Genomic DNA, 23,883 nt, shown 5'->3' with positions numbered 1-23,883 from the left:
AAAGTGCAATAGAATATGTTGTGTATAATATGCTTATGTATTGTACATCTAATTGCATAAACACAATCGATATACCCACCACATACCACTTTTATCATGATTGTAACATTCATATATCAGTGAATTATGCTTTTCCTGACACAGTCATTTATAAATGGTTCTGAATGATTTCTTTTCAGCCTAATATTGTATTCATTGGTAGGACTACAAAACAGTGGAGTGTGCAGATCTTGTTGGTTGGACTACAAAACAGTGGCGCGTGCAGATGTAACAGCTTGGTCAGGACAAGTCAGACGTGACGGACCAATCCTGGCAACGGAGAGGCAAGGCAGCAGAGCAGGTGCAAACTGAAACATATTTCTCTTCCACAACACATGAAGCAATGCACTCAATACATACCGAAGCAAAAATATGCAAGGGTAAACAGGAAAGGGTATCGGGAATGTGCCCGGAACGCCACGCGCAGAAGTTGCATTTCAATGTTTCAAATGTGATCACGTTTAGTTTTCAATATGTTGGTGTCACAGGAGCCAGGCTGCAATATTTGCAAAGTGACAATGTGCTTAATAGCTCTTCTAAACCAGGGGTAGAACGTAGCGTATATCAGGGGGTTCACACACGAGTTCAAATTATACAAATAATAGACATACTTCATCGCGGATCTCATCTTCTCATATTTTATAGCCAGCATAGGGACAATGTAAAAAGGACAGAAACACAGTAGAAAGACCAGAACGAGAACACCCAGGGTGTTGGCGGCCTTCAGCTCCGATTTCTTGGCTCTGGAAGGGGCAGAATGTTGAACACATTTATTGAGAGACCGCATGGCTTTCGCCTGATGCACCACAACCACAAACACTCTCATGTTCAGTGTGACAATAATGCTTAGAGGAAGCAAGAAGTTGACAATGATGTCCAGAATGCCTCCGATCATACCGAAACCGATAACACATTCTCCAATGCATGCGGTGTACAATTCGGGATCAGCCAAATTGTCCTTGAAAGTGATAGCGCAGTAGATAACGGAAGCTGACCAACAGAGACAAACACAAAGTTGAATTTTTTTCACAGTGACTTGGACAGGATAATGCAGAGGATTGCAAATAGCCGCGAAACGGTCTGCTGATATCAGCACCATGTTTCCTACTGAGGCAGACTGACAAATGAAAGTCAGGTAATTCCACAGAATACATGCCATGTGACCAAAATACCAGCAGGATGTGCTCATGATGATCAAAAGAGGCATCCCCGCCAGGCCCACCAGGACGTCAGAGATGGCGAGGGAGAGCAGGAGGAGGTTGGTGGGCGTGTAGAGTTGCCTGCAAAAACACACACAAACACATAGAACAATCGATAACGCAAACAACATGTTATTAAATGCACTTTCCAGGCGACAAGGAGTAGGCAGATACATCATTCAAATCACCAGAACAATACATTGCGGTCACTACCCAATCCTGGGATCAGAGCAAAAGAACATGTGCCTGAAGTGGGAGATAGAGATGACGATGAGGAGGTTGAGCAGCACAGTGAGGACGCAGGCGACGGACAGGAAGACTCTGGGAAAAAAACTCAAAGACCTGTCAGATGTAGGCTTCCTGCAGGAGATGTTGCCTAGCTGTGGGAAGCAGAGATCTGATTGGTACTCAGAGCCCATGGAGGAGCTTGAGCTGAGACAGTGTTCTGTCTGAAGCTCCCTGTTGTCCATCTCTCTAATTTATTGTGTTCTTGTACCTCCCCCAAGAAATTGTGATTGGTCAGTGTTGTCAAAGTATGATGTCATGTTTAGCCCCATGCCCAAGACATTACGTTGTCCAATTTGACATATCCTAAAACGCTTTCATTGCCAAATTGTGTCATGACTAAAAGCTAGAAAGAGGGCCCACCTCAGGTTTAGGTTCTGAGTTGGGTTAGTACCTAACCTAACTCAAAACCCAAATGCGAAATGTTTTTTTGACCTAACCGTTAGGTTAAAAAAAAACAACAACAACAACAAAATTTCGCTCCCTGATAGCCATAATAGTAGCGTCAGCTGGTGCGTTCACCATTCAGGTTAACTGTTCACTGAGCTCTCAATCTAGGAGATGTTATAGCAAGGGAATTTTGAATCTCTGGCACGATGACCATAGTGACAGTGCCTGCCAAGATGTAGCCTTACGATATCAGGCGCTCAGTTTACATGGCACACCCTGCTCGGTCCGATTCACTTGTGTTAAATAGCCTGCCAGGCTGACGCAGTAGAGGCCCCTGCTGGCCTTTATCCAACAAAATTAATATGGGTCTTACAAGGAGTATCAAATAAAATACTAAGCGGTGGACAGTATAAACACATTACAGTATGATACACTGGGACAAATAAGTATTTAGTCAACCACTAACTGTGCAAGTTCTTCCGCCTGAAAATAATTGAGAGGCCTGTAATTGTCAACATGGGTAAACCTCAACAATGAGAGACAGAATGTGAAAAAAAAAAAAAACAGAAAATGAAACTGTTTGATTTTTAAAGAATTTATTTGCAAATCATGGTGGAAAATAAGTATTTGGTCAATACCAAAAGTTCATCTCAATACTTTGTTATGTACTGTACCTTTTGTTGGCAATAACGTAGGCCAAACGTTTTCTGTAACTCTTCACAACCTTTTCACACACTGTTGCTGGTATTTTGGCCCATTCCTCCATGCAGATCTCCTCTAGAGCAGTGATGTTTTGGGGCTGTTGTTGGGCAACACGGACTTTCAACTCCCTCCACAGATTTTCTATGGGGTTGAGATCTGGAGACTGGCTAGGCCACTCCAGGAACTTGAAATGCTTCTTACGAAGCCACTCCTTCGTTGCCCCGGCTGTTTGTTTGGGGTATTGGTGATGCTGAAAGAACCAGCCACGTCTCATCTTCAATGCCCTTGCTGATGGAAGGAGATTTTCACTCAAAATCTCTCGATACATGGCCCCATTCATTCTTTCCTTTACACAGATCAGTCGTCCTGGTCCCATTGCAGAAAAACAGCCTCAAAGCATGATGTTTCCACCCCCATGCTTCACAGTGGGTATGGTGTTTTTCGGATGCAATTTAGTATTCTTTCTCCTCCAAACACGAGAACCTGTGTTTCTACCAAAAAGTTCTATTTTGGTTTCAACTGACCATAACACATTGTCCCAGTCCTCTTCTGGATCATCCAAATGCTCTCTAGCGAACCGCAGACGGACCTGGACGTGTGCTTTCTTCTGCAGGGGGACACGTCTGGCAGTGCAGGATTTGATTCCCTGGCGGTGCATTTTGTAACTGATAGTTGCCTTTGTTACTGTGGTCCCAGCTTTCTGTAGGTCATTCACTAGGTCCCCCCATGTGGTTCTGGGATTTTTGCTCATCGTTCTTGTTATCATTTTGATGCCACGGGTTGAGATCTTGCATGGAGCCCCAGATCGAGGGAGATTATTAGTGGTCTTGTATGTCTTCCATTTGTAATAATTGCTCCCACATTTCTTTACACCAAGCGTTTTACCTATTGCAGATTCAGTCCTCCCAGCCTGGTGCAGGTCTACAATTTTCTCTCTGGTGTCCTTCGACAGCTCTTTGGTCTTGGCCATAGTGGAGTTTGGAGTGTGACTGACTGAGGTTGTAGACAGGTGTCTTTTATACCGATAATGAGCTGAAACAGGTGCCATTAATACAGGTAATGAGTGGAGACTCGTTAGACCTCGTTAGAAGAAGTTAGACCTCTTTGACAGCCAGAAATCTTGCTTGTTTGTAGGTGACCAAATACTTATTTTCCACTCTAATTTGGAAATAAATTCTTTAAAAATCAAACAATGTGATTTTCTGTTGTTTTTTTCCCACATTCTGTCTCTCATGGTTGAGGTTTACCCATGTTGACAATTACAGGCCTCTCTAACCTTTTCAAGTAGGAGAACTTGCACAATTGGTGGTTGACTAAATACTTATTTGCCCCATGTGCTTTGAACAAAATGCTCCTCAAATTTAATACTGAAAATGGTTTTGATATAAAGCTGGCACAATGCTGGCCCAGATTAGGTAAAATGTTTGACGTATTTGGGCTATAGATTATTGTGGTTTCTCCTCCTCCTCCTGCGTGTTCCCCTGTTTACTGTTGCAGAGCAGATGCTCGTCTTCAGGGTGCGCGCTGCTGTGGCGTCACATGTTGACTGTTAAATTTCAAGCACGTCTGGTCTGCACGGTCCGCCCCGGAACATCATTTGGACTGTCAGAACTGATCATACGGGCCGCATTTGGCGCACTGATGTTCAGCGGATGTGATTGCTATGTGGATCTGGCGAGCTCAGGCCGGATCCGGCACAGAGTCACCTGCTATCGGGGTATTTACATTGTGAGGCTAGCATTTTCGAGCAATACACATAGGTTGTCTGTAACAGTGAGTGTAAAATCTCACATGGAAAATGGAAATCTCAGATGAAATTTTCCAACCAAGTACTGAATGAAACTTTCCGTATCCAAAATATCCGTCAATTTAAACCAATTTAGCATGTTTGCATGCGAATCTTGATCGAGGAAAGAGACCTGTTAGCATGCCTAGTAACAGGTTATGGGAAATCATTGATCGCTATTCTGTTCGTTCGTGTTGAGTCTCCTGTTACCCATTTCCTCGGTGTCCGGTGATGACATTACTAATCGCTAACTAAATCACCAACAACAACTAAAGTGGTAACAATCGTGGCATCAATAGATGAAAATAAAGGAATACTTACACCCAGACCGGATCCGGAACCGTAGCTGGGGGGGGTTTAGCGAATACCGGAAGCCAAGGGGAAACGCGGTGCCAGTCCAGACTAGCTAAGGCCAACTTGTGACTTCTTTCTGTAACATCATGGCAAAGTCAAAAGAAATCAACAGAGATATTAGGAATACATTTGTGGGCTTTCATAAGTTTGTGCAGCAAAAAAGACAGAGTCTCATCCTTGAAGTCAAAACCTCAATACAATAGCCAAGAAGCAAAATCGCCACAAATGTTTTTTTCAGATGGACAAGGACCTGAAGCAGAGGTGGATTGGCCATCGGGCGTACCGGGCACTTCCGGCTGAGTCGACACACATTTTTGGGCCGGTGACGCTGTTCAATAATAATTTTTTCAAAAGTTTCTCAGCTGTCCACGCGGCCCGTTTGTTGCTCCAATTTTTGTTTGTCCAATAAAACATCTCAGTGCTCCGCTCACCCTGCCCCACCCGGACAACTGTGATGGAAATTAATGAGAGGGAGCCTGAAGTATACTGCCAGACTTGGTTGCAAAGTCGTTTCAGGGTCAGGTTTCAGTCCATTGCAGAAGTCCTCACCTATGGGCAGACCTTTAAAATCGAGGTCGACAGATATATTGGGCCGATACATGGACTTTTTTTCCAATATCGGTCATCGGCCGAATAGCAAAAAAATAAGCCGATAAAATAGAACTTTGATCAGGCATCTGTGTGGGCAATTGCGCTGACTGACTAGGATTCCGGAAGGACCCTGCAGCCGCTTGAAGGCAGGCTGCTACAGGAAGCTTCAGGCGTTCCTGTTTTGTTAATATTGTAAGATTTTTTGTTTTTATCTTGCATGAGAGAATATGCAATGTTGCCTCAGCCTTTTAAGGTGTTTACTGAGTGATCCTTACACTCTAAATATAACTCGTAGCGTTAGCATGGCATTCGCGTTTGCATTAGCTTTAACGTGGTGACCATCCTCTTAAAGCAACACTCGGTAACTTTTCAACCTTTATAAAACTTGTCAGAACATTTGTGATAATATGTCGAATGAAAACTAGTTAAATGACACCTCGTTTATATCTTGAGGGTGTCTCTATAGCCACACGTTTTTTTCTGCCTTTTAAAATGAGTAAAAAATTTGTACGTTCATAGCTGTCAATGGCATAGCCTGATTTGGGTGCCAGTTGTATGTCAATGCGCTGACATGTAAAGTGTATGGTCAAAGATCACAGCCACACATTTTTTTCTGCCATTTAAAATGCATGGAAAATTTGGACAATCATAGCCGTCAATGGCATAGCCTGATTTGGGTGCCAGTTGGATGACAAAGTGCTGAAATGGTAAGTGTATGGTCAAAAATCAAAACCACACATGTCTTCCTACCATTTAAAATGAATGGGAAATTTGGTCGTTCATAGCAGTCAATGGCATAGCCTGACTGGGGTGGCAGTTGAATGTCCATGCGCTGTAATGTAAAATGTATGGTCAAAAATCACAACCACATGTTTTTCTGCCATTTTGAATGAATGGAAAATTTGGACGTTCATAGCTGTCAATGGCATAGCCTTTGGGTGCCAGTTGAATGTTAATGTGCTGTTATGTAAAGTGTACGGTCAAAAATTGCAGCCAAACATGTTTTTCTGCCATTTTATAATGAATGGAAAATTTGGACGTTCATAGCCGTCAATGGCATAGCCCTATTTGGGTGCCAGTTAAATGTCATTGAGCTCTAATGTAAAGTGTATGGTCAAAAATTGCAGCCAAACATGTTTTTCTGCCATTTTATAATGAATGGAAAATTTGGACATTCATAGCCGTTAATGCCATAGCCTTATTTGGGTGCCAGTTTTATGTCAATGCGCTTTAATGTAAAATGTATGGTCAAACATCACAACTACGTGTTTTTCTGCCATTAAGAAGCAATGGAAAATTTGGACCTTAATAGCCGTCAATGGCATAACCTGACTTGGGTGCCAGTTGCATGTCAATGCGCTGTAATGTAAAATGTATGGTCAAAAATCACAACGTGTTTTTCTGCCATTATCAATCAATGGAAAATTTGGACCTTCATAGCCGTCAATGGCATAGCCTGACTTGGGTGCCAGTTGAATGTCAGTCCGCTGTAATGTAAATGGTGTTATACTTATCTAGCGCTTTTCCACCTTTCAAGGCGCTCAAAGAGCTTTACACTATCTCACTATTCACCTACTGGTGACGCAGCACCAGGAGCAACATGGGGTTCAGTATCTTGCTCAAGGATACTTAGGCGAGTTCATCAGGGCGAAGAATCGAACCCACAACCTCTGGGTTGGGGGACAACTACTCTACCACTGAGCCACGCCACCCTGTAAAGTGTATGGTCAAAAATCACAGCCATACATGTTTTTCTGCCATTTAAAATGAATGAAAAATTTGGACATTCGTAGCCATCCATGGCATAGCCTTATTTGGGTGCCAGTTGAATGTCAATGCACTAAAATGTAACCGTATGGTAAAAAATCATAGCCATACATGTTTTTCTGCCATTTAAAATGAATGGAAAATTTGGACGTGCATATCCATTAATAGCATGGACGTGCACGGCCTGCAAAAATGCCATATACAGTGGGGCAAATAAGTATTTAGTCAACCACCAATTGTGCAAGTTCTCCTACTTGAAAAGATTAGAGAGGCGTGTAATTGTCAACATAGGTCAACCTCGACCACAAGAGACAGAATGTGGAAAAAAAACAGAAAATCATATTGTTTGATTTTTGATTTTTTTTCTAATTCCAAATTAGAATGAAAAATAAGTATTTGGTCACCTCCAAACAAGCAAGATTTCTGGCTGTTACAGAGGTCTAACTTCTTCTAACGAGGCTCCACTCATTACCTGTATTAATGGCACCTGTTTTAACTCATTATCTGTATAAAAGACACCTGTCCACAATCTCAGTCAGTCACACTCCAAACTCCACTATGGTCAAGACCAAAGAGCTGTCGAAGGACAACAGAGAGAAAATTGTAGACCTGCACCAGGCTGGGAAGACTGAATCTGCAATACGTAAAACGCTTGGTGTAAAGAAATCAACCGTGGGAGCAATTATTAGAAAATGGAAGACATACAAGACAATTGATAATCTCCCTCGATCTGGGGCTCCATGCAAAATCTCACCCCGTGGCGTCAAAATGATAACAAGAACGGTGAGCAAAAATCCCAGAACCACACGGGGGGACCTAGTGAATGACCTACAGAAAGCTGGGACCACAGTAACAAAGGCAACTATCAGTTACAAAATGCACCGCCAGGGACTCAAATCCTGCACTGGCAGACGTGTCCCCCTGCAGAAAAAAAGTACACGTCCAGGTCCGTCTGCGGTTCGCTAGAGAGCATTTGGATGATCCAGAAGAGGACTGGGACAATGTGTTATGGTTAGTTGAAACCAATATAGAACTTTTTGGTAGAAACACAGGTTCTCGTGTTTGGAGGAGAAAGAATACTGAATTGCATCCGAAGAACACCATACCCACTGTGAAGCATGGGGGTGGAAACATCATGCTTTGGGGCTGTTTTTCTGCAAAGGGACCAGGACGACTGATCTGTGTAAAGGAAAGAATGAATGGGGCCATGTATCGAGAGATTTTGAGTGAAAATCTCCTTCCGTCAGCAAGGGCATTGAAAATGAGATGTGGCTGGGTCTTTCAGCATGATAATGATCCCAAACACACAGCCAGGGCAACAAAGGAGTGGCTTCGTAAGAAGCATTTCAAGGTCCTGGAGTGGCCTAGCCAATCTCCAGATCTCAACCCCATAGAAAATCTGTAGAGGGAGTTGAAAGTCTGTGTTGCCCAATGACAGCCCCAAAACATCACTGCTCTAGAGGAGATCTGCATGGAGGAATGGGCCAAAATACCAGCAACAGTGTGTGAAAAGGTTGTGAAGAGTTACAGAAAACGTTTGGCCTATGTTATTGCCAACAAAAGGTACAGTACATAACAAAGTATTGAGATGAACTTTTGGTATTGACCAAATACTTATTTTCCACCATGATTTGCAAATAAATTCTTTAAAAATCAAACAGTTTCATTTTCTGTTTTTTTTTTTCCACATTCTGTCTCTCATGGTTGAGGTTTACCCATGTTGACAATTACACGCCTCTCAATTATTTTCAGGCGGAAGAACTTGCACAGTTAGTGGTTGACTAAATACTTATTTGTCCCAGTGTATCATACTGTAATGTGTTTATACTGTCCACCGCTTAGTATTTTATTTGATACTCCCTGTAAGAGCCATATTAATTTTGTTGGATAAAGGCCAGCAGGGGCCTCTACTGCGTCAGCCTGGCAGGCTATTTAACACAAGTGAATCGGACCGAGCAGGGTGTGCCATGTAAACTGAGCACCTGATATCGTAAGGCTACATCTTCAGAGATCTGCGTTAAGGAATGGGCCAAAATACCAGAAACAGTGTGTGAAAAGCTTGTGAAGACTTACAAAAAATGTTTGGCCTCTGTTATTGCCAACAAAGGGAACATAACAAAGTATTGAGATGAACTTTTGGTATTGACCAAATACTTATTTTCCACCATGATTTGCAAATAAATTCTTTAAAAATCAAACAATGTGATTTTTCTGTTTTTTTTTTCACATTCTGTCTGTCATGGTTGAGGTTTACCCATGTTGACAATTACAGGCCTCTCTAATATTTTCAAGTGGGAGAACTTGCACAATTAGTGGTTGACTAAATACTTATTTGCCCCACTATATACAAGTTTTGTGAGGAACAATCGGTAAATCTTGTGAAAGGGTATCCAAAACCTTTGATCCAAGTCATGCACCCATTTGGTGTCCTGGAAAAATGGTGACCTTGACAGAGGAAGGTGAAACAACTTAAATGCAGCTGTGTGGCGAATGGCGAAATCAATGGATATTTTTATGGGGTTAATCGCATTAGACGCAAGATGACCGCCAGTTTCCGAATGCGTCGACAAAGTCTTGAGACATCTAGCTTGATATATATGGGAACTCTCTGAACGTGACTGCATCGACATGAGCTCATTGTTTTCTTAATTTAAGAGATTCTATAATACAATCATAAATTTTGGCATAGTGAAGTATTTTAGGGCAAGCCCACCAACAATTATTAGTTTATTTGTTGTCCATGTGGCTAATTCAGTCCACATGGTGTTAAGTATAAACATGGCATGATAAATCAACAGAGATTAAAAAAAAAAAAAAAGACATTGGATTTATATGACTTTTTTATTTATTTCAGAAAAGCAGTCAGAGAACATTATCAAACACAAAGTGCAGTAAAAATATTGTGTATATACATTAATATATGCTTATGAATCCTGCACATAATAGTATAAAGACATATGCCCACCACATACCACGTTTATCTTGATTGTAACAAACATTCATATCAGAGTGAATTATGCTTTTCCAGATTTTATAAAAGATTTTTACTGATTTCTTTTCAGCCTAATATTGTATACATGGTAGAGGTACAAAACAGTGGAGCGTGTGGATGTAACAGCTTGGTCGGGACAAGTCAGACGTGACGGGTCCTTGCTGGCAACGGGGAGGCGAGGCGGGAGAGCAGGTGCAAACTGAAACATATTTCTTTTCCACAATACATGAAGTGCTGCACTAAGTACATACCAAAGCAAAAATTGGCAAGGGCAAACCGAAAAGGGTATCGGGAATGTGGCCGGAATGCCACACGAAGCAATGGCATTTCAATGTATCAAATGTGAGCACGTTTAGTTTTCAATATGTCGGTGTCACAGGAGCCAGGCTGCAATATGTGCAAAGTGACAATGTGCTTCATAGCTCTTCTAAACCATGGGTAGAAGGCGACATATATCCAGGGGTTCAAAAATGAGTTCAAATTATACAAATAATAGAAATACTTCAAAACTGAATTCACATTGACATTATAAGACAGCAGAACGACGATGTAGAATGGACAGAAACACAGCAGAAAGACCAGAACGAGAACACCCAGGGTTTTGGCAGCCTTCAGCTCCGATTTCTTTGCTCTGAAAGGGGCAGAATGTTTTAACTGAACACATTTAATGTGAGAACGCGCGGCTCTCACCTGATATACAACAACCGTAAACACTCTCATGTTCAGCGTGACAATAATGCTTAGAGGAAGCAAGAAGTTGACAATGATGTCCAGAATGCCTCCGATAAAATCGAAACCGATCACGCATTCTCCAAGGCAAGCGGTATACATTTCGGCATGAACAAAATTGTCCTTCAAAATGATACCGCAGTGGATAACGGAAGCTGTCCAACAGAGACAAACACAGAGTTGAATTTTTTTCACAGTGACCTGGACAGTATAATGCAGAGGATAGCAAATACCCAGGAAACGGTCGGCTGATATCAGCACCATGTTTCCTACTGAGGCAGACTGACAAATGAAAATCAGGTAATTCCACAGACTACATGCCATGTGACCAAAAAACCAGCAGGATGTGCTCACGATGATAATAAGTGGCATCCCCGCCAAGCCCACCAGGACGTCAGAGATGGCGAGGGAGAGGAGGAGGAGGTTGGTGGGGGTGTAGAGCTGCCTGCAAAAAAGGAACACACACACATAGAACAATTGATAACGCAAACAGCATGTTATTAAATACACTTTCCAGGCGACGAGGAGTAGGCAGACACATCATTCAAAACCAACTAACCCTAGAACAATACATTGTGGTCACTACCCAATCCTGGGTTCAGAGCAAAAGTGCAAAATGTGCCTGAAGTGGGAGATTGAGATGATGACGAGCAGGTTGAGCAGCACACTGAGGACGCAGGCCACGGACAGGAAGAATCTGAAAAGAAAACCCGGAGACCCGTCAGACGTGTGCTTCCTGCAGGAGATGTTGCCTAGCTCTGGGAAGCAGAGATCTGATTGGTACTCAGAGTCCATGGAGGAGCTTGAGCTGAGACAATGTTCTGTCTGAAGCTCCCTGTTGTCCATCTCTCTAATTTATTGTGTTGTTGTACCTCCCCCAAGAAATTGTGATTGGTCAGTGTTGTCAAAGTATGATGTCATGTTTAGCGCCATGCCCAAGACATTACGTTGTCCAATTTTACATGATCCTAAAATGTTTTCATTGTCAAATTGGGTCATGACTAAAGGCCAGCAAAAAGGCCCACCTAAGGTTGGGATACGACCTAACCTAACTCAAAACCCAAATGCAAAATGTTGTTTTGACCCAGTGCTTCTCAATTATTTTCTGTTACTAGGGATGGCAATTGATAGGATTTTTACGATTCCATTGTCGATATTGCTTAACCCTTTAACACCTAAGCCTATTTTGGCCGAATTTGCATGCCTTTGATGTTGCCTTTATATTTCAAAGAAAAAAATGTTCACAATGGCCAAGTTGGGTCCCCTTTTTCAGGATACCTTGAACTTCATGTCCAAACTGTTGTTTTCTTCACTGACCAACTTTAATCCACATTTTGGACCCAAAAGGACAAAAAAAAAAAAATCCCCAAATTTTTTTTTCAAAATTTGTAATGTTGAAGTCCCACTGACAACGAAACACGCTCGACCAACTGTTTTGAAGCTTGATAATATTTATTTAACTTGCTAGGATAAACATTCAATAGAAAAAAAAATAAGATCGAATAGTTTTATGACAATTCAACACAAAAAGCAGCTATGGTCATAGGCGTTTTTGGCCTTCACGCATACTACAGGGTGACCCCAAAAAAAGTTTACACTGCCATAATACAACTTAGATGCCATGTTTATTCAGTTTAGAATTAGAACTTAATCACAAATTATACATTATTGTAAAGAACATGTACAGTACACTCTATTTTTCAATGTGTCCTCCCTTAAGTGTCACAACAGCCTCCAGGCGTCTGCGGAACGCTTGACAGGTCTTCTTTATGGAGGATGCTGTCATCTTTTCCCAAGCTCTAACAATTGACCTCTCCAAGGCTGCCACAGAAGTTTGTGGCTTCTTACAGGCACTGTCCTCCACAGTCGCCCATATGCAATAATCCAGGGGATTGAGATCTGGACTCTGGGGTGGCCACATATCATCTTGTCAATCAACTTTTTGGTCCGCACAGATCGGGTTTTCCAGACCCAGGTTTTTGTGAGGCTGTTCCAGTATCTTTCAGCTTCTTTTTAACTTTGTAGACTGCACATCTGGATATTCTCAGATTTGCTGCAATCTCAGTAGGTGTCAGACCGGCACGCAGCAATTCAGGTACAGCTAAAGTTTTCTTCATATTCAGCAGAAGCACAGGAATTGTAAAGACGAGAGATTACCAGCTGCATTGAGTGACCTTAATGATTCACTTAAGCATGACAACCTATTTAGCTATGTTTCAATGGCTTTTAAACAAGCAGTCAACTGAGTTTAAACTTTTTTTTGGGTCACCCTGTATGGTCAAAACATGTTATATACAGTGCAAAATAGTAAGAAAAAAAATTATGTCTATTATCCAACACAAAAAGGGTTTGGAGGATATCTCTTTGTGAAGTTAGGTATTGTACCCATCACCTTATCAAAGGTATATATCTACATGCAATCAAGCTTCTCGAACACACATCTACAGTTGTGGTCAAAAGTTTACATACACTTGTGAAGAACATAATGTCATGGCTCTCTTGAGTTTCCAGTTATTTCTACAACTCTGATTTTTCTCTGATAGAGTGATTGGAACAGATACTTCTTTGTCACAAAAAACATTCATGACGTTTGGTTGTTTTATGACTTTATTATGGGTGAACAGAAAAAAGTGATCAAATCTGCTGGGTCAAAAATATACATACAGCAACGCTAATATTTGGTAACATGTCCCTTGGCCATTTTCACTTCAATTAGGCGCTTTTGGTAGCCATCCGCAAGCTTCTGGTTGAATCTTTGACCACTCCTCTTGACAGAATTGGTGCAGTTCAGTTAAATTTGATTCTTTCTGACATGCACTTGTTTCTTCAGCATTGCCCACAAGTTCTCAATGGGGTTTAAGTCAGGACTTTGGGAAGGCCATTCGAAAACCTTAATTCTAGCCAGATTTAGCCATTCCATTACCACTTTTGATGTGTGTTTGGGGTCATTGTCCTGTTGGAACACCCAACTGCGCCCAAGAGCCAATCTTCGGGCTGATGACGTTAGGTTATCTTGAAGAATTTGAAGGTAATCCTCCTTCTTCATTATCCCATTTACTCTCTGTAAAGCACCAGTTCCATTGGCAGCAAAACAGCTCACAGCATAATACTACCACCACCGTGCTTGACGGTAGGCATGGTGTACTTGGGGTTAAAGGCCTCACCTTCTCTCCTCCAAACATATTGCTAGGCATTGTGGCCAAACAGCTCAATGTTTGTTTCGTCTGACCACAGAACTTTCCTCCAGAAGGTCTTATCTTTGTCCATGTGATCAGCAGTAAACTTCAGTCGAGCCTTAAGGTGCCGCTTTTGGAGCGAGGGCTTCCTTCTTGCACGGCAGCCTCTCAGTCCATGGAGATGCAAAACACGCTTGACTGTGGACACTGACACCTGTGTTCCAGCAGCTTCTAATTCTTGGCAGATCTGCTTTGTGGTGATTCTCGGTTGAATCTTCACCCTCCTGACCAATTTTCCCTCAGCAGCAGGCGATAGCTTGCGTTTTCTTCCTGATCATGGCAGTGACAAAACAGTGCCATGCACTTTATACTTACAAACAATTGTTTGCACTGTTACTCTTGGGACCTGCAGCTGCTTTGAAATGGCTCCAAGTGACTTTCCTGACTTGTTAAAGTCAAAATTAAAAGTCAAAATTGCCAATTCGTGTTGCTGTATGTATATTTTTGACCCAGCAGATTTGATCACTTTTTCTGTTAACCCATAATAAAGTCATAAAAGAACCAAACTTCATGAATGTTTTTTGTGACAAAGAAGTATCTTTTCCAATCACTCTATCGGAGAAAAGTCAGAGTTGTAGTAATAACAGGAAACTTAAGAGAGCCATGACATTATGTTCTTCACAAGTGTATGTAAACGTTTGACCACAACTGTATATAAAAAATGAAGATTCGTGGTGAAGAAAAAATAACAACATTGAAAAAAAAGTGTTTTCAAAAATATTGACAAGTAGTTCAGTTCATTTCAATTTTTTTAGGCATGCGACCCAATAAAGTTTTTTTTTTTTTGCGCACTCGATAAAGTTTGTTTTTGAACATGTCACTAAACTGCGTCACATATAACGTCACACAGCCTACTCATCCGCCGTTTACGCGCTGCTGTCACTTCTACTCGCCGAGACGCCGACTGATCCGAGGAAAACAATGACAAATACAGCTCATCCTATTCCTTGAGTTAATGAAATAATGCATTAGCATGCGCTAAATTTAGTTTTCGATTCATTCTGCACGTTTCAAAGTCGCTCGCTCAAACCAACCAGCCGTTGCTTGCTACGCGTGTCTCCTTTCTCTTGGTTGGCACCGTCAATTTATTAAAAATGTTCACATTAGGTTCGTCCTTCTTGACATCACAACGGCTCTTGGGATATGTAGTCCTTTGTGCTGCTTTCGGTTTTGTAAAAAAGAAAAGAAATGATGGAAATATGGAGATAGACACATGGTCCATGCAGCGTTTTAATGCATATTTATGAGTGCAATAAAACTAGAAAACTCAAATGACATTATCTCCCCTTTTACTTGGTCGATTGACTTCAAATAAAAACTGGTGTGGACATCAATTTCCGTACTTTCGAACGAGAGCTACCAGGGGCACGTGGGTGACGTAATTACAGCGTTACGAGGCTTCACAGATGGTATACGTAAACGTGTCACATCCGACACATTCGGTGTAAAAGAGTTAATAGAGATGGATGCCGATCGATCGTGTCCGATCACGTCATTTTCAAAGTATCGGAATCGGCAAAAAAATATCGGTCATGCCTTTTTTTATATTTTTTAATTAAATCGTTTTCTAATTGTATTTAACGTTACAGACATAATATGTTACACTCATCGAGTGTCTTTAGTTTAGCCTTAAGTAAGGTAGGGTTATCAAATTTATCCCAATAACAGCGGTAATAAGTTGTTTTAAATTTAACGCAATTAATGCATGCGTTGCACGACCCACTCACACATCGTCGTGCTTAAACTGTAATGGCGCCATCATACCTAAATAGAGAGACAAAAGGCAGCATAAAACAAGAAGAGTTCATTTTGCCAGCCTTTGGAGGCTTATTTTAATTGGCTAAAGTCTTACAATCCCTCTCCCTACGATTAGAAAAATCATGGGAAGCAATGTGGGGAAGCAAGGTCGCTTTTGATCTTTTTCTTAACACCATCTTATTTCCTAACGCAGAGAAGATATATGAGTTGCTAGCACTACGCACAGTCAATGTTCCACTTCCTATCATGGTTCCACTTCCCATCATGCATTGGGACATGGCTGCAGTATCATTTACTGAAAGCTCAACAAATACACTAGATGGCAATATTTAGTCACAATATACAAAGTCACAAGTCTTTCTATCCGTGGATCCCTCTCACAGAAAGAATGTTAATAATGTAAATGCCATCTTGAGGATTTATTGTCATAATAAACAAATACAGTACTTATGTACTGTATGTTGAATGTATATATTCGTCCGAGTTTTATTCATTTTTTTTGTTAATGCATCGCCAAAATGTATATGATCGGGAAAAATTATCGGGAATGATTGGAATTGAATCTGGAGCAAAAAAAAGCAATCGGATCGGGAAATATCGGGATCGGCAGATACTCAAACTAAAACGATCGGGATCGGATCGGGAGCAAAGAAACATGATCGGAACAGCCCTATTACTTAACGATTCGATTCTTTATCGATTCTCTTATCGATTCTAATTTGGGGAAAAAGAAGAACAAACATTTGGATTGGCATCAAGTTTGTTTAATCGGAAGTCACAACCTTACAAACTCACAACGAGGTCAAAAGAGGCACAAAGCCTCAATGTTAACTGTGGCAATAAGTGGCAAATGCACAAGAATGTGTAAACATTTTACTGAAATTTTTTTCTAATAAAAATAAAAAATATTGGTATATATTGGCATATAGGTCGTTGTTCTGCCTTTGGCAATATGTGTTAAAGCAGGGGTCCCCAAACTTTTTCCTGTGAGGGCCACATAACTTTTCCCTTCTCTGTTGTAACAGAAAAAAATGCGACGATTGCAGGAGTGCCTAAATGTAAAAAAATATTGTTTTTCAGAAAGCCACAATCAAATAACCCTTTCTGGATTCTTCACGTAACAAAAGTAAATAAAATAAAAATGACAATATAGTATAATATAAAATAATTATAATAATAAATAATAGTAACACTATTAATTAAATAGATTAAATAACCAAATAACCCTCTCTGAGTTCTTCACAGAAAAAGGCCAGGAAATAAATAACTCTATTGAGAAAAAAAATAAAAATAAAGAAAACTTCGAAATGCTCTCTGGTATTGTTCAGGGGGCCATATCCGGCCCGCAGGCCGTAGTTTGGGGACCCCTGTGTTAAAGTGTATTATTTACCATTATATTGAAATGCATCCCTTTTAGTTCTTATGGTGCTTTCACGCTCAAGTGGGGGTGCCCTTGCGCTTCCTCCCGTGAAGAAGAGCGCGCTTACACGCGAAGAAGTGCCGCATCCAAGCGAGTGAGCGAGTTCGTGAGAGAGGGAATTACTGCTACGAGCCTACGTTCTTTATTAATGTTTGTAAAATATCTACAGAGGCAACGCCTGTATGTATCATCTTTTGTGTTGTTGTTGTTGTGTGTTTCCACTCGCGATCGGACACTTAAATCCAGTTGTGTAGTGGTTTGAACGATGTGCTAATGCTAGCGAACGCATGCTAACAGTTTGTGTTACTAATGTATTAGCAGCTAATCATCGCTGATTTACGTTGATGCGAACCTGTTTGTTATTCGGGACGAAATAGATTTGTTTCATTTCCATTTTTAGTTTCACTCTTCAAGTGATGGTTGAATAAAGTCAGCAAATTATACCAACGTCTTCTGCATCGTCATTTGGGAGTTTAGCTAGCTGTATAGACCCCACTCACATGACGTCACAACCACGCCTCCGCGCCATATTGTCCGTCAGCTCGTCGTGTTTACGCATTACCGCTACGTAAATTCCTCCTATTATGGCGTGTTTTTCTGCTCGTTAACATTAATAATCAAAATGGTGAAGGCGTGTGTGGCGGTTGGTTGCAGTAACAGAGAAGATAGACGGAGAGACTTGAAGTTCTACCGTATTCCGAGAGACCCGGAGAGGAGAGCGAGATGGACTGCTGCAATTCGACGAGAAAACTGGGCACCCAACGATCACCACAGATTATGTAGTAGTTTTTTTTATATCTGGTAAGATGCATTTAATATATATTTAGAGGGTTTTGGGCTGACAACCACAATTAAGATCATTGCGAGGCTAATCGCCGACAACAAACAGGTTCAAATTCAAGATGCTTATTTCTTCCACCATCATTATTTTTTGAATAATATTTAGCTGGTAACAAGTGAAAGAAGCTGGCCTCGTCTACGGATCGTCAGTTAAACAGGGGTGTCCAAACTTTTTGCAAAGGGGGCCAGATTTGGTGTGGTAAAAATGTGGGGGGCTACCTTGGCTGATTTACATAGAACAATATATTTGAACAAATTTTAGCAAGCCCTTCTGTGTGTCACATTTGCTTTATTATTTTTTTAAATTCATAATTTCAACAGTCTCGTCTTTGTGGCGTTCTTTTTCGACACTCGGGCTCTTGCGAAATACTGCTGCTGTGAAATTAAACTAGCTTCAAGTTGCTATAATTTCTCGCTGCGTATATCTTCCCTGTAATGTTGTACATGTTAGCTTGTCTTGTTTGGTAATATCGCGTCACATCGAACTCTTTGAAAACAGCGACTTTCTCTTTGCAAATGAGGCAGACACAGTTGTTGCGTATTTTATTGAAGAAATAGTCCAATATCTACCTATCCTTGAAGCATCGGCCATCGCAGTCAACTTTTTTTGGGTATTGATTGTCGCCATTTTAGAAAATTGGAAGGGTCACACGGGGTAATGTTGCTTAGAGTGCTGCTCTTAAAAGGTTTTCAAACTTTAGTGAGAATAGGCTGAGTTTCTGTGGACAAGATAGTTGTAGATATCAGGGTAGCAGATGTCAGGCAGAGACGGCGAAGACAGCGGGTCGAAAAATATTGATTTAGGCATCAAATATGGATCTGGTGAATGGATAGACTGAAGCTTTTCCACATAACGCCTTAATGCAACGCATCCAATGAGTTTACAGCGTCTGAAAGCGCCGGGGCTTCCATGAATTGCACTATAAATTGCACGACAAATTGAAACCATTGAGAATACGGATAAACAATGACGGACAATATGGTGGCCGGATACAGCGACACATTATTACACGTCTATAGACCCCACTCACCAACGTCACACAATCACGTGATCGCTGTATTGTGCCTCTATATTGTCCGTCATTGTGTGTCCGTATTGCCATTGATCGTAGTTTGTAAAGGTGGATTCACTTGCAAATTATGGAGGCCCCGGTGCTTTCAAACGCTGTAAACTTGTTGGATGAGTTGCATAAAAGCCCTTATTTGGAAAAGCTTCAGTCAATCCAGTCGCCAGATCCATATATGATGCCAAAACCGATGTTTCCTCCCGTCCGGTCCCGTCCCGTGCGTCAGAGCTCGTTCTGAGACCACAAAATTTCCAATCCTACTCCAGTTTATGTCACGATGAGGAGTCGAGTACCCAAAATCGGCACTGGCCCGAATATAAACCCATATTTGGTCAGCGGAGCGTCACCGTTGTCACGATTGTAAAATGAAACCTGATCGACAACGGGCCGGTGTGTACCGAAAAATAGCTGCCCCGCGTGAAATGTCCCCCCTGACGGAAGCGCTTATTTATAACGCTTTATTGACGTGAAAACATCACGTTTTTAAAGCTGAAAGGAATACTCGAGCAACTCGAGTAACTAGAGTTTAAAAACTGATCCGAGGAATTTTATTCACCTCGAGTAATCGTTTATTTTGACAGCTCTCAGCATCACGTTTTGCTCGGACTACTTTTAATGCGGGACAACGCTCTGTCACGTGCGGAGAGGAAGAAGGGGGGGGGGAAAACTTACTGCTGCCGACAGCCGCTACAAACGACGCCGACGTTGCTAAATACTAGCCCGCATGATGCTACGTTGGTAGCAGGTAGCGTCTGATGCGTCTCATAGAGATAACATGTATGTTGAAGTAGATGCGGAATGACAGACTCGGCCGCGTCTGGGCAGCGTTAGTAAGCAGCCGCCATCTTAAAGCAGTAGAGCGCTAAGCGCCAATACATAAGATTAACGTTACTGTCACTACTAGCTCATGTAATGTTAGCCTTGCGGAGGGCTAGGTTTCTAAATTATCGCGTTAACGCGCGGTAATTAATTTTTTAAATTAATCACGTTAAAATATTTGACGCAATTAACGCACATGTCCCGCTCAGACAGTATTCTGCCTTTTGGTAAGTTTTACAGCAAGGCTTTTTGTGCTTTCTAACAGCGAACTCTTGTGGTTGCTTTGCGACATGGTTTATTGTTTTCTTGCCAGTTAAATATGGCTGCACGACGTCTCGGGCTGACGCCTACGTTGTAATGTTGTGCTTATATGATCCTTGGACAAGATTTGTCCGTAAGTATGGTTGCTGTAAAGAATGTACATATTATGTTAGTAAGCGAAATGTTATATTTTTTTGTATGAGACGCTTTTTGTTTATCTTTAGTGAACCTGTATAGCGTGCTAAGCTAACGTTGTTGCTAATGCAATGCTTGTGTACTTTTTTTTTGTAGTTTCACTACGGTCTAAAGAGGACAGTGGTTTGAGGCCATTTTATTAATAAATCAGATGAAAAAGGAAGAAGTCTGATTATTAAGGCGTCGTTCACTAGCTGTCTAGCTTTGGAAAAAGTAGACGCTTCGGAGTGAGGACAGCATAGACAGATTTAAATGACAGTAGAGTGAAATGCCCACTACAGTCCTTATGTACCGTATGTTGAATGTATATATCCATCTTGTGTCTTATCTTTCCATTCCAACAATTTATTTTACAGAATATATATATAATTTACAGAAAAATATGGCATATTTTATAGATGGTTTGAATTGCGATTAATTGCGATTAATTAATTTTTAAGCTGTAATTAATTCGATTAAAAATTTTAATCGTTTGACAGCCCTCGTTTCTATTAATTATGATCACTGTCGATGCGTGGCTAACGTGTCTTACATACATGCTTTAACATAACATAGCGTTGTGGCGTGATGAGGGTGTAAAATAAAAACTTAATAATGCTAACTATCAATTTTAGCTCAGTACTAGTCATTGCTGGATAAAACACCAAGTAGCACTGGTCCCTAATGTGCTCCAATACAGCCTGTATCATACATTTATTTTGAACACTGCAAAAACTCAAAATCCTATCAGGACTTACAGTTTAGACTAACTTAAAACTTAACGAGAACTTAAAAATGGCTTGACTAAAATAGAAATTCAATTGAAACACGTGGGAAAAAATCCTAACTTTTAAGTGATGTGTGTTATCAAGCGTAACGGCATTTTTAGGTAAGATATACATTTTTTTTTTTTTTTATAAGATCTAAAAGTTTTTTGAGTGATAGCAGTGAATTAGACTTTTTTTATTTTAATTCTAGTTACACCTGAGATGCAATTGTTGGCTGTTTTCAACAATATACATCGAAAATTAAGACATTGATCGACTGAAAATGGTTCAAGATTAGATGAAATGTCGTTTTTTTCTCATGTATATTTATAATTGCTCTTCACCTAAAAATTTATTTGCTTTATCCGATTACTCGATTAATCGATAGAATTTTCAGTCGATTACTCGATTACTAAAATATTCAATAGCTGCAGCCCTAGATTAGACGCAAGATGGCCGGCAGTTTCCGAATGCGTCGACTAAGTCTTGAGACGTCTAGCTCGATATATATGGGAAATCTCTGGACTTGACTGCGTCGACATGAACTCTTTGTTTTCTTAATTTAAGAGATTCTATAATACAATAGTAAATTTCGGCAAAATTTATGTATTTTAGAACAAGCCCACCAACAATTATTGGTTTATTTGTTGTCCATGTGGCTAATTCAGTCCACCTGGTGTTAAGTATTAACATGGCATGATAAATCAACAGAGATTTTAAAAAATGACATTGGATTTATGACTTTTTTATTTATTTCAGAAAAGCAGTCAGAGGACATTATCAAACACAAAGTGCAGTAAAAATATTGTGTATATACATTAATATATGCTTATGAATCCTGCACATAATAGTATAAAGACATATGCCAACCACATACCACGTTTATCTTGATTGTAACAAACATTCATATCCAAGTGAATTATGCTTTTCCAGATTTTATAAATGATTTTTATTGATTTCTTTTCAGCCTAATATTGTATACATGGTAGAAGTACAAAACAGTGGAGCGTGTGGATGTAACAGCTTGGTTGGGACAAGTCAGACGTGACCGACCCTTGCTGGCAATTGGGAGGCGAGGCGGCAGAGCAGGTGCAAACTGAAACATATTTCTTTTCCACAATACATGAAGCGCTGCACTAAGCTTCATCTAAGCTTAAATTTGCTAGGGCAAACAGGAAAGGCTATCGGCAATGTGGCCGGAACGCCACACGAAGCAGTGGCATTTCAATAAATCAAATGTGAGCACGTTTAGTTTTCAATATGTCTGTGTCACAGGAGCCAGGCTGAAATATGTGCAAAGTGACAATGTGCTTAATAGCTCTTCTAAACCAGGGGTAGAAGGCGGCGTAAATCAAGGGGTTCACACACGAGTTCAAATTATACAAATAATAGACATAATCCACCACTGAACTCGAGTTCTCATGTTCTCTAACCAGCAGAGGGACGATGTAGAATGGACAGAAACACAGCAGAAAGACCAGAATGAGAACACCCAGGGTGTTGGCGGCCTTCAGCTCCGATTTCTTTGCTCTGAAAGGGGCAGAATGTTGAACACGTTTATTGAGAGAGCGCATGGCTCTCACCTGATACACGACAACCACAAACACTCTCATGTTCAGCGTGACAATAATGCTTAGAGGAAGAAAGAAGTTGACGATGAAGTCCAGAATGCCTCCGATAACACCGAAACTGCTGAAACATTCTCCAATGCAAGTGTGAAACAATTCGGGATCAGCCAAGTTGTCCTTCAAAGAGATGGTGCAGAAGATAACGGAAGCTGACCAACAGAGACAAACGCAAAGTTGAATTTTTTTCACAGTGACTTTGACAGTATAATGCAGAGGATAGCAAATAGCCAGGAAACGGTCTGCTGATATCAGCACCATGTTTCCTACAGAGGCAGACTGACAAATGAAAGTCAGGTAATTCCAGAGAACACATGCCATGGGACCAAAAAACCAGCAGGCGGTGCTCATGATGATCATTAGTGGCATCGCCACCAAGCCCACCAGGACGTCAGAGATGGCGAGGGAGAGGAGGAGGATGTTGGTAGGGGTGTAGAGCTGCCTGCAAAAACGCACACAAACACATAGAACAACAGATAATGCAAACAAGATGTTATGAAATACACTTTCAAGGTGATGAGGAGTAGGCGGCTACATCATTCAACACAGTAGAACAAATATGGGTTCAGAGCAAAAGAACATGTGCCTGAAGTGGGAGACAGAGATGATGACGAGCAGGTTGAGCAGCACAGTGAGGACGCAGAAGATGGACAGGAAGACTCTGAAAAAAAGAAAACTCAAAGACCCGTCATACGTAAGCTTCTTGCAGGAGATGTTGCCTAGCTGTGGGAAGCAGAGATGCGATTGGTACTCAGAGCCCATGGAGGAGCTTGAGCTGAGACAGTGTTCTGTCTGAAGTTCCCTGTTGTCCATCTCTCTTATTTATGGTGTTCTTGTACCTCCCCCAAGAAATTGCGATTGGTCAGTGTTTTCAAAGTATGATGTCATGTTTAGCGCCATGCCCAAGACATTACATTGTCCAATTTTACACTATCCTAAAACATTTTCATTGCCAATGACTAAAAGCCAGCAAGAAGGCCCAACCAAGGTTTAGTTTCTGAGTTGGGTTGGCTTTATAACCCAAATGCAAAATGTTTTTTTGACCTAACCGTTGGCTAAAAAAAAAAAAAAAAATTAATAAC

General features: G+C 41.0%; 3 protein-coding genes across 3 annotated transcripts; all 3 read right to left on the bottom strand.

The window, feature by feature from the left end:
* Positions 1-461: 461 nt before the first annotated feature.
* Positions 462-1,708, bottom strand: LOC130911274 (trace amine-associated receptor 13c-like). Its single transcript, XM_057829120.1, has 2 exons — positions 1,485-1,708; positions 462-1,319 (listed from the first exon to the last, which is right to left on the bottom strand). The coding sequence occupies exons 1-2, from the start codon at positions 1,706-1,708 to the stop codon at positions 485-487; spliced, it is 1,059 nt and encodes a 352-aa protein (XP_057685103.1). The 3' UTR covers positions 462-484.
* An 8,371-nt stretch (positions 1,709-10,079) lies between these two features.
* On the bottom strand, positions 10,080-11,680 carry LOC130911273 (trace amine-associated receptor 13c-like). Its single transcript, XM_057829119.1, has 2 exons — positions 11,421-11,680; positions 10,080-11,369 (listed from the first exon to the last, which is right to left on the bottom strand). Exons 1-2 carry the CDS (start codon positions 11,678-11,680, stop codon positions 10,442-10,444), a joined length of 1,188 nt encoding a protein of 395 aa, XP_057685102.1. The 3' UTR covers positions 10,080-10,441.
* A 10,671-nt stretch (positions 11,681-22,351) lies between these two features.
* On the bottom strand, positions 22,352-23,614 carry LOC130911272 (trace amine-associated receptor 13c-like). The gene is made up of 2 exons (XM_057829118.1): positions 23,388-23,614; positions 22,352-23,243 (listed from the first exon to the last, which is right to left on the bottom strand). The coding sequence occupies exons 1-2, from the start codon at positions 23,612-23,614 to the stop codon at positions 22,409-22,411; spliced, it is 1,062 nt and encodes a 353-aa protein (XP_057685101.1). The 3' UTR covers positions 22,352-22,408.
* Between the last annotated feature and the right edge of the window lie 269 nt (positions 23,615-23,883).

This window comes from Corythoichthys intestinalis, unplaced genomic scaffold (genome assembly GCF_030265065.1).
Source record: "Corythoichthys intestinalis isolate RoL2023-P3 unplaced genomic scaffold, ASM3026506v1 HiC_scaffold_23, whole genome shotgun sequence".
NCBI lineage: Eukaryota > Metazoa > Chordata > Actinopteri > Syngnathiformes > Syngnathidae > Corythoichthys > Corythoichthys intestinalis.
Note: the sequence above shows the minus strand (reverse complement) of the source record. Positions and strands in the feature narration are given on the sequence as shown.